The 13,617-nt window shown below is 41.8% G+C and overlaps 1 protein-coding gene across 4 annotated transcripts in view; it reads left to right on the top strand.

Moving 5' to 3' along the window:
- ctnnd2a (catenin (cadherin-associated protein), delta 2a) overlaps positions 1–9,518 on the top strand; it is a 268,465-nt gene extending 258,947 nt beyond the window's left edge. For 3 of the 4 annotated variants that reach the window (XM_085287437.1, XM_085287435.1, XM_085287436.1), the window contains 4 exons: positions 1,106–1,232; positions 5,307–5,438; positions 5,895–5,971; positions 6,825–9,518. In XM_085287437.1, the coding sequence (XP_085143563.1) occupies positions 1,106–1,232; positions 5,307–5,438; positions 5,895–5,971; positions 6,825–7,247 (759 nt within the window). In that variant the 3' untranslated portion in view covers positions 7,248–9,518. The remainder of the gene's footprint in view (positions 1–1,105; positions 1,233–5,306; positions 5,439–5,894; positions 5,972–6,824) is intronic. The other variant, XM_085287438.1, reaches the window with a different exon arrangement.
- Positions 9,519–13,617: the final 4,099 nt, after the last annotated feature.

Below are 13,617 nucleotides of genomic sequence, written 5' to 3'. Positions count from 1 at the left end.
CACCTGGGGACCGGAGGAGACAAGCTGAACACAATAACAACAGACACAGACCTTCAGAACAGAACAGGAAATCCAGAACACGAGCCTTCAAAATAAAACAGGAAACAGACTGATGTACAACACAACACGGGGACATGAACAGAGCACCAAGGACAGACACAGGTAGGGCTGACAATACACCAAACTTCAGGTTAACCCTAACTAATACAGATCAGAAAAAACGCAAAACGCTGGGTCAACGACCCAGGACCATGACAAATATAGTCCTCAAACCACTCTGTGCTTTTAAAGTGTTACTTGTATGAGTACATGGAGGGGTTTATTTCTAAAGCACATCAGTAAAAATGTAATTCAGACATGCTGTGTCATATAGCCGTTGTTGAAGTGCCACTTCCTGCTGCGTGGTAATCAAACTGGCGCTGTTGTATCGCTAACTCTAATAACAGTTCTTATCCTTTCATCCACTAGAAGCTGCAAATCTGTTTGGGCCTTTCAGAGTTTAAGACTAATGGATCATCATTCTTTGGTGCATTACAAAAATACATATTCCTAAAAGATCAGTCTTTTACATGGTGACATTGTATCGTGTAATAGGAGGTTTTGATGATTGATCAGTAAAAAAATCTAATAATTCTAATATCTGACAGACTGGTGCGGACATCATAGGTCTCCTGTGATAAAGAGAGAGCTGAGTTTGAGAGTGAAGCTGTAGCTTTACCGCTCAATCTATGTTCCCACCTAAGGCCACAAGCTCTGGGTAATGACCAAAAGAAGGAGTTTGTGGATGTAGGCAACCAAAAATGGCTTACTTTGGGTGACGATATGAGCTCAGACATCATTAGAGACTCAAAAGAGAGCTGGTGCTACTGAAAGGAGCCAGTTGAGGTAACATCTGGCTAGGATGCCTCCTTGGCAGTCTAAGCTGCTGCCCCTGCAACCTGTACCCAGACAAGCGGCAGAAAGTGGATTGATGGATGGATGATTTTAAAAAATCTTCGTTTTTAAAATATGTAATTGCTATAATAATTGATGACAGTAAGATTATGTATTTGTGCAGTTACTTATCACAGGTGATAACAAGCTTCTTCCTTGTTTTGTTTTACAGGATGGCTACTCCCAGTATCACTTTGTGGGCTCTGCCTCAACAATAGAAAGAGACCGGCAGAGGCCCTATTCTTCCTCGCGAACTCCCTCGGTCTCTCCTGTCAGGACATCTCCAAATAACCGCTCTGGTGAGAAACCCGTGGCACTCCCTATACAGATGCTATGCATACGTGTTTTCATTCATTCTTGTGTATCTCTTAACAGCCAAGATTAAGACCTCATATGTAAAAAATGTTTCACTTAGTTGTGTGGTTAGTTAAATATCTCATGGCCAAACAGGGTATGGGTCTTGTGATGGTGCACATCATCAAACTGAAAAAATCTTTGTTTTCTGAAACAAAAAAATACTGAAATACAGTTTGTTTTGTTTCTTTTTGTCTTTCTTTTATCACAGGCAGTCAGCTAAATAATTGGGGAAACAATATTCAAGCCAAGGTTATAGCAAATAATATTTTATTAATAATTTTATTTTCTTTATTTCTTTAAGCCTGCAAGCTGCACTTGAATTTTTAAGAAAGCAGTCAGCATCTTTTCCAGTTGGTATAAATTGTCTTTAAAGACTTGGTATGATTATCAAAATAAGGCAGGATTTTGTTTGTAAAAACAAGCATATATTAAAATTTAAGGCTTTACTGAATTTTACTCTTTTGACAAGTGGTTACAGAAAATCAGTTGAATAAAGGGTTACATCTGTGGTACAGTACACAGAGAATCTAATTTAGACATTAGTCATCTACATTAACATTTGCGGATGCGATCAGTCATTATACCACCGCTAAATAGCTCATAGCATTACAGGCTTATGCTACAAAATATGATTATCATTAGCCCATAGCTTGAGCCCACTGGCCTTCATGCTTTGCAAAGGGCACATTAGCATTAGCTGTTAGCATCGGTGGTTCAAGAGCCTTTAGCTGTTCTTTCACCACACTGGGCTTAGCAAGCTGATGAGGCAGAAAAGTACTTTTCCTTCCTCCTGGCTTAGAGAGGTCTTCAAGGACCCTGCTAAGAGAGGAAGACAGTGGGAGTGAGAGAGAGAAATAAAATGTGTGTTTTTGTGTGTGAGGAGGAAAAGAAGGAGGGATGAGATAAACACGGAGGGAGATAGAGAGAGAAAAAGCAAGAAGGCAAGAAGAATTAGGGATTGAGGGATGGTTAATGCAGGGAGGAGGAAGTGAAGAAGGCTGGGGATTTGACTTTAGCCAGCGACATTGAAAATAAGAAGTTTTGAGATTATAGTGCATAGAGAAATTTGTGGATGTCTGTTGTACAGTGGATCAGCAGGGGTAAATTGAGCCATGACTCCCATCTTTCTCTTCTGCTCCTCCTCTGTCTACACACAATGCCTCCCCCTTTGCCTTTGAGCTTGTCCACCCCTTCTCATTCACCCGTTTCACTCTCCTCCTCCTCTTTGCCGTAATCCTGCTTTCTTCTCACCTCTCCCTCTGATCTCTCACTCTTTACAGGCCACCTCAGTGTGCTCTCAAACACAGAGACACACACTAACACACACCCACATGCTCCTATATCTCTCCTCTGCATACACTCCAGACTGCAGTCCGACTCCTTAGAGATGGATCAAAGCAGAAGGAGTAATGATGGTATGCAAGTACGCTGGGAGAAGAGGAGTGAAAGAGTTGATGTGAGAAGAGAGTAGTACGACTATGAAAGAGAAGGGGAGGTTAGAGGCTGCAAGAGAAGGAGAGAGAGACCTTTGCATGTGTCATGGCCCCCACAGGGTCCTGCTGTGTTCTGCACTGATAGAATTTGTCTGTCATATCGAGCATTTACAAGCCAGGTCCCCTAGGTAACCAGCAGCGATGGCACTGTCTCTGGAGGTTTCTGTAAAAGGTTTGATCTGCTACTTTAATGGAATCTGCTACAGAGGTATTGGATGATAAAATTAAAAATGAAATGTGTTAAAACATTATAAAAACGTGGCTCACCACAGCCAAAGTGATTATGTTTATGTGCCTTCTTCACAGCCGTTTCTGTGCTTGCGCGTGTACGTGTGTAATACAATGTCTTGTCAAAATGCAGAAAAGGCTGGGGAACAGATAAGAGGGTACAATGCGCCTTTGCTTTTTATGTCAAACATTGAACAGCCGAGATGAAAAACGGGCATCCTTTAGTATTCAAATAGATGAATTTTAATTCAATGGCTCTCCAAAAATCACTTTAAAAGCCTTTATTTCATTTGCTAGTCATATTCACAAGTGTTTTCATCCCTAGGTTGCTCTTCTCTAACCTTTAATCGTGGTATAGAACAACCAAAGAGAACAAAGACAATTATGCACTAATTTTTGGAATAGGCTACATCTGCTTTTCTTTTTATTCAGAAGCATGAAAAGCGTTTCTACCCGATGGCTCATTGGACTGAGAATGGTGACTTCCACATGTGTGTGTGTGTGTCTGTGTGTGCTGCATATTTGCATGTGTAACAGATATTAAATAAATGTCAAAACTAGTGTGAGCATGTCAAAAAAGCTTATTTTTAGAATGTACTCACATTTCCTGGAGTATACTGTATGTGTGTACAACCCAGTATCCCAGCAAAGCGTGAAATGAACAGAGTGGAGTGGCGTGTCTATTACACGCTTTGCCGTGATACTGGGTTGGTATGTAAACATTGAGTTAGTTATAAGAATCTTTATATAGGCAATCTGAAACAGGTGGGCAGGATTATGGCAGTCCAGTGTTATGATAGGAGGTGGTGAGTAAGCACTTAAAGTATGCTATAACGGGATTACCTTGCGATGGGCTAAAAGTTTGCATGTGTGTGTTTAAAAAAGAAAATTGGGACATTATCAGTATTTCTACAATATGAGGGCCATGTTTGTCATCGCCTGCACACATGCATGCATGCATCCATCCATCCATCCATTTGCTTCCGCTTATCCTTTTCAGGATCGCGGGGGCGCTGGAGCCTATCCCAGCTGTCATAGGGCGAGAAGCGGGGTACACCCTGGACAGGTCGCCAGTCTGTCGCAGGGCCAACACAGAGACAGACAACCATTCACGCTCACATTCACTCCCACATTTACACCTATGGCCAATTAACCTATCCCCACAAACTGCATGTCTTTGGACAGATATGTACACATGCATAATTGTCCAAATCCACACAGTCACAAACAGAAACATTATGTGTGGAGGTGTGGAGATCCTAAATAGGTTTGAAACTTGATAGTATCTCCAAAGAAAGCATAGCTCTACTGTGAAGTTAGCAGTGCAGCAGAGTTGGAAAACACACAAATAGGACTGCATATTGGCATGAGGCCACTCATAAATGTCTTTGTTGTCACGATAACCAATAAACTAGCAGCTAAACTCCTCCATTTAGTTTCAGTATTTTAACACTGCTGCAATTGAGTTCATTAATACTACTTAGTACACAAGCACAAAAAGGCAATAACAATTTAACTGTTGTTATGTTTTGCATGAAAAACTGTTAGAACAGTGTCCATTTAATCGGGTTAAATAACATCCCGTTTAAAATGCGATTAAAATGTTTAAAAGCATACAGGGAACACGGTGAGTGCTGTCAGTAAACATGTACTTAATCTCATTAAAACTGCTGAAAACTGCACTGCAGTATATAACTATGATTTGGCAATCTTTGATCAGTCAGATTAATCACTGCTGTCTTTTAAATGTAATGCTTTTAGCATGGCATGGACTTGTGCATGCATTCGATGGTACTAGCACCTCCATTTATTTTGTTGTTATGTGCAAGATTTTGCAGCCAGTCATGGAGATTGTTTAAGTTGAGGCACCAAGAAAATTAAAGAAATACAAGACCTGTTTGTGCGAGGGTGTAATGATCAATGGTCACTTTTGTAATGCACTACAAGCAAAGTTGATCTGACTTGTTGGCTTGTTAGATAGCTGGATATTTAACATGAACTTTAAACACATAAAGAAGAGAAGAAAAGACATAAAACTATTAAGTAAACTGTCCAAAGCGTCCATGTGTATGTTTGTGTGCGTCTGTGTGTGAGAATTCCCAGAAGTCGTCTAACATGCTGGAGGTGACCCTTTCTGCTGACAAGTTAAATGATGAATAATGACTGTGCACCTTGAAAAAGACCAAGACGCACAGACACACCAGTGTAAGCACGCAGAGTGTGAAGGCTCATGCTGTTCTGGGTTTATTGCTTATTATTTTGTGTGTGCGTGTGCGTGTGTGTGTGTGTGTGTAGCGAGCGCCCCAGCCTCCCCCAGAGAGATGATGAGTCTGAAGGAACGCAAGATGGACTACGATTCCACGGCAACCAACGCCGGTTTCCATAGCAACAAAGGAGAGCACACATCCCGGAAAGACGGCATGGCAGGTGTGTGTATGTGTGTGTGATGGAGATGAATTAAATGATTCTATTTTATCCCCCTCTTTATCTTTCCTTCTCCTCTATATTCATTCCCTATTTCCTCTTTCACTTATCTGCCTTTTTTCAGCTTCACACCATTTCTCTTCTCACACACTTTGATTCTTCTCAATCTTCTCCTGTCTTCCTTTCCAGTTTCTTTCTTCCCGTGCCTTCTTGTTATCTCTTCACTCTATTAGCTTCCACGCTCCCTTTATGTCTATTTATTTATTTTCTATTTTTTAATGTTTTCTATTTTTTCCATCTCTTTCTCTTATGATAAATTCTTTATGTGACAAGTAGCACACTAAGAAGCTTTGAAACTCTCATAAGTTATTGTCAGATATCTGATAGGTATTATTAGTAGCTATTTTTGTCATTAATTGAAAAAGTGGTATAATTTTTATTTTTATTTTATCCATCAAGTTCAAATTTCCTGTGGGACATCTACACTGTTCCGAAACTCTTACCTGACTGCCAGCGATGATATCAAGCAAAACCAGGTGAGTTAATGCTGCTCTGTGAATCCACTTTTCTGTATGCATATGTAGCAATACACCACCACAGCGTTTTAGCAGTGCATGCATTTCAGGGGTTTTTTAACAGAGATAGCAGCAGGATAGAAAACGCACAAATATATGCACACAAAAGGTGTCCCAGTGTGATAAGAGATGTGCTGGCAGAGTGTGCAATGGAGGCACACCCTCAGCTCAAGCAGTATCAAACGACTGCAACCTGAAACCACACCCGACTGGCAATTAAAGTCATTACCTCAGTTGATTGCACTAATTATTTGCTCTTGGTAAATGACTCTGCTGGTACCGAGGGAAGGGAAATAAAAGGCATCAGAGCCATTGACTTTGAAATTTTGGCCCGATTTCTTCATCACTTATAAGTTTCTAATTAAAGTATAAGTTCATTTGTACGGGTACGAACTTTTAACACTGGCAGTTAAACATGTAAACACGTTTTCCTCACGCGGCTGCACACGCGTGCGCTCACACACACAGACACACGCACACAACTGGCCTGTGCGAGTTATAGTGTTATAGTGTTAGAGATGCATTGCCGCCTTCGACGCCTGCATGTAATAGAGAATTCACAGCATGAACCCCTTCCCCACTGATTCCTTTCTGAGCTCTTTACCCATACAGCCTGCCTTTCAAAACCTTTTGTCCCTTGTGTTCACTCTTACCTGTCACTCTCCTTTCCATCGCTCCCTCTTTATCTCTCTCCCCTTTTCTTCCACTCCCACCTTTCCTCCCGTTACCCACATGTCTTTGACTCTCCATTCTTTTCTTTGCTGCACCTCACCCCCCCACCTACCACTCTTTCACTTCAACCACTCCCCGCCAGGGTCCAGCCCAGCCCTGCGTCGTGCCCCCTCAGCCCCAGCTGGACAGTCCGTCAGCAGCCGTGCTAAAAGACTACGACCCCTACCCTCCCCCTCCCTCCTTCCCCCAGCCTCAGCCACCGCAGCCTCCACCTCACAGCCAGAGCCGGAGCTTTGACGAGGCCTACTACGAGGACCAAGGACCACCGCCACCTCCGCCACCCCAGCCACAGCCACCGATCCAGGCTCAGGCCCAGCCTCAGGCCCCACCCCAGCAACCTCCAATCTCCACCGGACCACCCAGGGACCCGCGGGAAGATCTGCGCATGCATCTGGGCCTCAAATCAACCGGCAACTACGTAGACTTCTACTCGGCCTCTCGGCCATACAGCGAACTAAACTACGAGACCAGCCACTATCCGGCCTCACCTGACTCCTGGGTCTAGTTAGACTACAGTGTTGGGGGGCAAGAAAGAGTCTGTGTGTGCTTGTGTGAAAGGGATTATTTTTGCAAGACATCAGCAGTGATTATACGTGGTATTTTGAAAGCGATCTTGTAGCCAGTGGCAGGAAATTTATGTTCTCTAAAATAAGTGGGATAGCAGAGCTGGATGGGGATAGGAAGTAAAGTCAGGTCGAGCAACAAAGAGAGACTGCATGTGCATGTGAACTTTTTTTTCCAGACCAGTTTATTTCTTTAAAGTCAGCTCCATTTCACCAGTGAGTGGAGCTAGTGGAAGTAGATATGACAAAGTGTGTTTGACAGTTTGAACTAAGAGTAGGAAACAGAATATAAAAAGAGAGAAAATGACCAGGCGGATAGAGTATGCAGATGTCAAGAGAGAAGAAGAGGGCGCTAGGATAAAGAAATAAGCAGCAGTTGAGGGAGCGTTCTTACTCTGTAGGAGCAAAGAGCTGTCTGACCTAAGGAGGAGATGAGAGACAAAGATGGCATGAGGGTTCTTGAAGAGGTCAGGAAGAATAAAAGCACAGAAAAAGATGAAAGCACATCAGGCAACAAGCAAGAAGTGGATGTTTACCATTTCACCCAAGTGACAAACGTAGCACTGCTTTTATCCCCCTTTTTTGTTGCAATGGCCTTGCCGCCTCCAGAGGCTTCTGAATTTGCGTTCAAGGAATGTCATCTTCAAGAGACTTCTTTTTTTGTCGTCATTCTTTTACATCTTTTTTATTTGTACTTTTCTAAATTTTCACTTTCAGCAAAACAAAAAGAAACTTTTTATTTTCTGTGTACAGTAAAAGGTGATATAGTGTGTATATTACACGTTTTTGATGGGCCACTTATACAAACATAATTTATTTTCCATGACTGACTGCTGACTGAAACATCAAAAGCAACAAAAAATAAGCGAAATGTGAACACGAGAATCAGACCTGACAGACATCATCAGGATGGGTGTCAGCAGACACTTTTGTTTTGGCCCCCCTTTCCTTTCCCAGGAAGAGAGGAAGCACTGCGATATTTGTGTTTTTCTCTCTCCGTCGAGTGAATTTTGTCATGGACACAGTAAAGAGCAGTTCAAAGCTGCCAAAGCATCAGTTTGGCAGAGCAGCATTGTTCCAGAGTCCCCGTCAACTAAAGTGCTTTTTCACTGCCTAAAGATTATATGTGTATGTTTAAAGCACACTCTCTGTCTTTGGAAAGGTTTAACTTTTCACTTTGGGGAATCTGACATGTTTGACAATGTCAACTTTTAGTGGTTTGTCATCATCACCTCTGCATAAAAAAAAACCAAACTGTTTCAAGTTTTTTTTTTCACATCAGTGAAAGCCGCCAGTATTGTACATCTCAGTGTACAGTAGAGACAAAGGAAGACGAGAGAGAAAGGTCTTGTGCCAAACTTTGACACACAGTGGACCAGTCCAAGAGGACTTTAAAAGGAAATTTTTGTCGACGTTTACAGACGACGTAGACTGGCCGACTCACTCTGCTGTTTGTAACTTTTATTTTCTTGTGTTTTTGATCAGGTGAAGCTGTACTTATTGCTGGGAATCATGGGTAATGTCTCTCTCCCGTAGATGTACAGACCTGCCTCTCCGTGTTGGCTGAGCACATGTGGGTGTGTATGCGGATGTGTGTGTGGGCGGGGGGGTTGACGTGTGTGCGCACGCGTGTGTTTGTGTACATGTGCATGTATGTGACAGAATGTGTGGCCTGTGTGTACACGTAAACTTGAGCGAGCGTATCTATGCATGCATGTGTGTAGTAGTGTGCGTATGCCTCTGTTGCGTGTATGTGTCTGAGCGTTCCTGTACAAATCAATGTCCAAACAAGGCATTCCTACCGACAGTTTGTCCAGTTTTACAACATGAAAAACCAAGGAAAAAATCACTAGAAGGAATTGTTGATATAGAATGACAAATCTATAAATATATGAATATGAATATAAATATATATATATAAATATATATATAATTTTTATGTGCTGATGTCAGTGTCACTAAATGCAACAAATGTTCGCAGAGAAAACAATTATGTGGTGTACAACAGGACTCTTGTTCACTTGACCTAAACATGGAAACTGCTGATCGGGACCCCCCCACCCCAGTCGAGACAAAAAGAGAAATCCCACCTGAAGATGCTCAGGCTCTGGTGCGAGTTGTGTGTTGTGTGTCCATGCTTCTTAGATGACCCTGCTGAGAGAGGACCGTACTTGAACACAAGGAAAAAATAAAGACTCTTTGCAATCAAACAACACGGTCTCCGATCCTCTTGATGATTTTTTTTTCTTTTCACAGAAATGTGCATTAGATATATTTTTCTCACAAGGCAAAAGTGCTCATGTGGTGCATGTGTGGGTTAAGCTGACACACTTTGATGTGTTTTTGTTTAATTCACATTCTTGTGTGATTTTCTTCAGTCTGTATTTTGTTCAAAAGGGCTTCAGGTGCCTTTGAAGATGGCCTGGTAAATGGCCTGTATTTATATAGCGCTTTACTAGTCCCTAAGGACTCCAAAGCGCTTTACATATCCAGTCATCCACACATTCACACACTGGTGATGGCAAGCCACATTGTCGCCACAGCCACCCTGGGGCGCACTGACAGAGGCGAGGCTGCCGGACACTGGCGCCACCGGGCCCTCTGACCACCACCAGTAGGCAACGGGTGAAGAGTCTTGCCCAAGGACACAACGGCCGAGACTGTCCAAGCCGGGGCTCGAACCAGCAACCTTCCGATTACAAGACGAACTCCCAACTCTTGAGCCACGATCGCCCCTGTAGATGTAATAGCAGAATGTAGGAATATCTTCCTTCCCGTGTTCCTTCTGTGGTATCTGAGGCAGCCTTTAAAATCTGCTCTCATAAAATAAATAAATATAAACAGCAAGTACTTAAATTCATTACATATTAAGTCAAGTGAGATGGGATGATTATTACAGAACAAATACCTTTTTGGAGATTTTAAATACTGTAAATATATAAATTGGCAAGGGGAAAATGTACAGTAACATTAATATCTGTTTATTATTAAAACTGTAATTCTATGTATATATTTACCACTGTGGGCATTTTAAATGTCTATTTGGATTTGACTATCCAATATTTGCTTTTAATAGCTCTAATGCACAAATAACATCAAAGCAAAACTTCTACTATTCAGTTTAACAAAGTTATTGTTCCTGTGTATTTGCAGTGTATTGTACTATAAGTGATAAACACTCACCCGGCTCTTCGTTAGGTACGTCTGTTCAAATGCTCTCTAACGCATATATCTAATCGGCCAATCACATGCCAGCAACTCAGTGCATTCAGGCATGTAGACACAGTCGAGATGACCTGCTGAAGTTAAAACTGCACATCAGAATGGAGTGGAAAGGCGATTAAAGCGACATTGAATATGGCCTGAATGCTGGTGCCAGACAGCCTAGTCTGAGTGTTTCACAAACTGCTGGTCTGCTGGGATTTTCCTGCACAACCATCTCTAGAGTTACAGAGAATGGCTCCAAAAAAGAGAGAGAAAATATCAAGTGAGCGGCAGTTCTCTGGACAAAAGTGCTGATGCTGATGGAAGAGGTCCTACTGCTTCAAGCTGGTTGGAAGGCAACAGTAACAACAATAATCACTCATTACAACATGAGTACACAATGTACTGAACATTGAGCCAGGTGGGTTGTAGCGTTGAGAAACGGACACTAAAGGTACAAGTCACACAAACATTCCCTGGTCTGAGTCTGCTGCGGCACCATGAAAGCATCCATCCTGCCTTGTATCAGCAGTCGAAGCTGCTGGTGGTGGTAAAGTCATGGGAACACTTAGTACCAACTGAGCATTGTTTACGCACCATAGCCTCTCTGAGTATTGCTGCTTACCGTGTCGATCCCATGATGACCACAGTGGACTCATTGTCTGGTTGCACTTTTAGCAGGACAACATGTCACAACGCTCAAATAATCTCAAACTAGTTTCTTGAGCATGATAATGACTTCATTGTACTCAAATAGCCTCCACAGTCACCAGATCTCAATCCAACAGAGCACCTTTGAGATGTGGTGGAATGGGAGATTCACGTCATCATGTCAACGTGGACCAAAATCTGTGAGCAATGTTTCACAGCAATGTTGAAACTCTGACAAGATGAATTAAGGCAGTTCTGAAGGCAAAAAGGAGAGATTTATTTCAGAGGAATAGGAATATATCAGTTTATCTCACCTTAAGACAAAGGGAAACACACCAGGTTGTGCTAAGTTTGTGAGAGGCAAAAAAAAACTCATGAAAAGTAACAAGCACTGCAAGCCTCCCACGGCTTTACAATTTAATTAGATTTTTTTAATTAATATTTTCTTGCACTGAAATGGCCATTATTTCTCAGCGCATACTGACTTGCTTCACTGTGGGATTCTCTTAGCCTGATAAATTGACCAACAACAGCCAAATATAAAGAAAATATATCAATAAACTGAAATTAGGCTTTATTGGTATTTAATGGTGTATTTTACTCTATGTGAGCCTGATAGCTCGAGTCACTATATTGCTTAATTCGTAATCTATTTACAAATGGTTTGTAGACAATATTTAAGTTTGATAGGGGTCTTAAAATGTAATTATGTTGCCAGTATAGCGCAAATTCTGAATATAAAGCAACAGTATGACATTAATGGTAAGTTTTGCTACAATTCTTTTTGTTGAATAGTAAATGGTACTGACGTGTTTTTAAGGTTATAATTTTAAATGAATCTGAGAGAAAAATAGTAAGAGTGCACATTGAGATTGTGACATTGCATGCCACAAACTCAGTATTAATTTAATTTACAAAGCACCAACATTAGCATATTTCCACTTCTGTACATCAGGAGCGAACATTACCGAGTTGGTGCAAATTAATTCGGAGGTATTTCATTTATCTTTTAGTGACATAATAAATTTATGGTATTTTAGGAAGAGGTCCACAGACAACAGCGACAAAACACAATAAATTCAAAAAGTCAATAAATTCAAATTCATTTGCTACTGTTGGCCCTGACAAACAACACTGTTAAAATCTTGATACCATCATCTGCTCACACAAACATATTCACTGGGAACTTGACTGACTGCTGCGTGGGAACATGTATGATAATGCTTTGCATGTCAGTCCTTTTCACTCTTTGGCTGATAATGACCCTTTCAAATGCTGTACAGTTAATGTACTTACACAGCGGAGCAGTGATAGGCACGGCAGGGGGCTTAATATTTCACTGTGATGTTGCCCCAGACTGACAGCAGTGGAATGTGCTTAGAGTGGTGTTAATAATGGAAAGATGTATGAAGATGCAGGGGCTCCTACAAGCACCAGCCTCTGTTGTTACACTGTTGACACTGGACAGACATCAAAGATGCAGTAATGGAATTAAATTCCCGTTTTGTGTTTTGCCATTTTTGCATTACCCCTAGTACTTTCATCCCATTCACCCAGATATCAATTTGTATTGAGCTGAACTTGAAGCATATAAAATGAATGAGGCTGGGCTGGGCTGGAGGTAGCAGCGTTTGTTACAATCCATTGGAATTCATGTCTAGTCCTCCTCCCACGTTCCCTCTCTTCCCCTTCTTTGATGCTGTCTAGGTTAGGCCTGTGAAATGTAGTGCTGGGTAATAACTCCATTGTGCTGATTATTAGCCTTCACAATAGAGGCAAGCCTCCTCTGTCTGAGCAAAGTCCTGTAGTGGAAGGCTGGTGTAACTTAATGTGGCATGAAAATAGCTCCTCAATTTTCCTACGCACAGCCTTTCTAGAAACTGCCCTGTAACACCCAGCAGATGCCTCCGGCCTTCACTGTTTCACTCATCGTCTCTTAGCATTCTTTCCTTATATTTCCTTCCTTATAGCATCCCTGGTCATTCGGTCATGACACACCTCAGGATCACAGGTGTGTGTCTACACATGAGCCAGGGAGGATGTAATGGAAGATTTGGTGGAGGAGAGCAGGTTAAATGAGATGTAAGGAAAAAGAGAAGGAGACAGTTATAGTGGGGAGCAGGTGGAGGGTCTGCGATTTATACCGTGAAGATTTAAGTGTGAAATCAATTTGTGTTTAAGGAGAAGTGTGGGTACACAGTGCCACTGTGTGCCAAGGATAAACCTTGAGAAATCACCGTTCTCATCCGTAAAGGACGGATAAGCAGGGGTGGAACTTGAAAGAAGCACAAGGTCCTACCAGTCGACATTGGACATGAAATAATGGACAACAATGTGAGTCGTTGCAGCACCTGCAGGTGTTGAAAAACTTGAAAACTTCAGACCTGTGAAATATAAGAAATATGTTTGAAAATAACTCTGTTCCACTGAGCAATCTGTCAAATGTGTCACCTGCAG

Source organism: Mchenga conophoros, linkage group LG9 (genome assembly GCF_057382185.1).
Source record: "Mchenga conophoros isolate Kocher_MC1m ecotype Shallow Benthic linkage group LG9, M_conophoros_male_GT1.1, whole genome shotgun sequence".
NCBI lineage: Eukaryota > Metazoa > Chordata > Actinopteri > Cichliformes > Cichlidae > Mchenga > Mchenga conophoros.
Note: the sequence above shows the minus strand (reverse complement) of the source record. Positions and strands in the feature narration are given on the sequence as shown.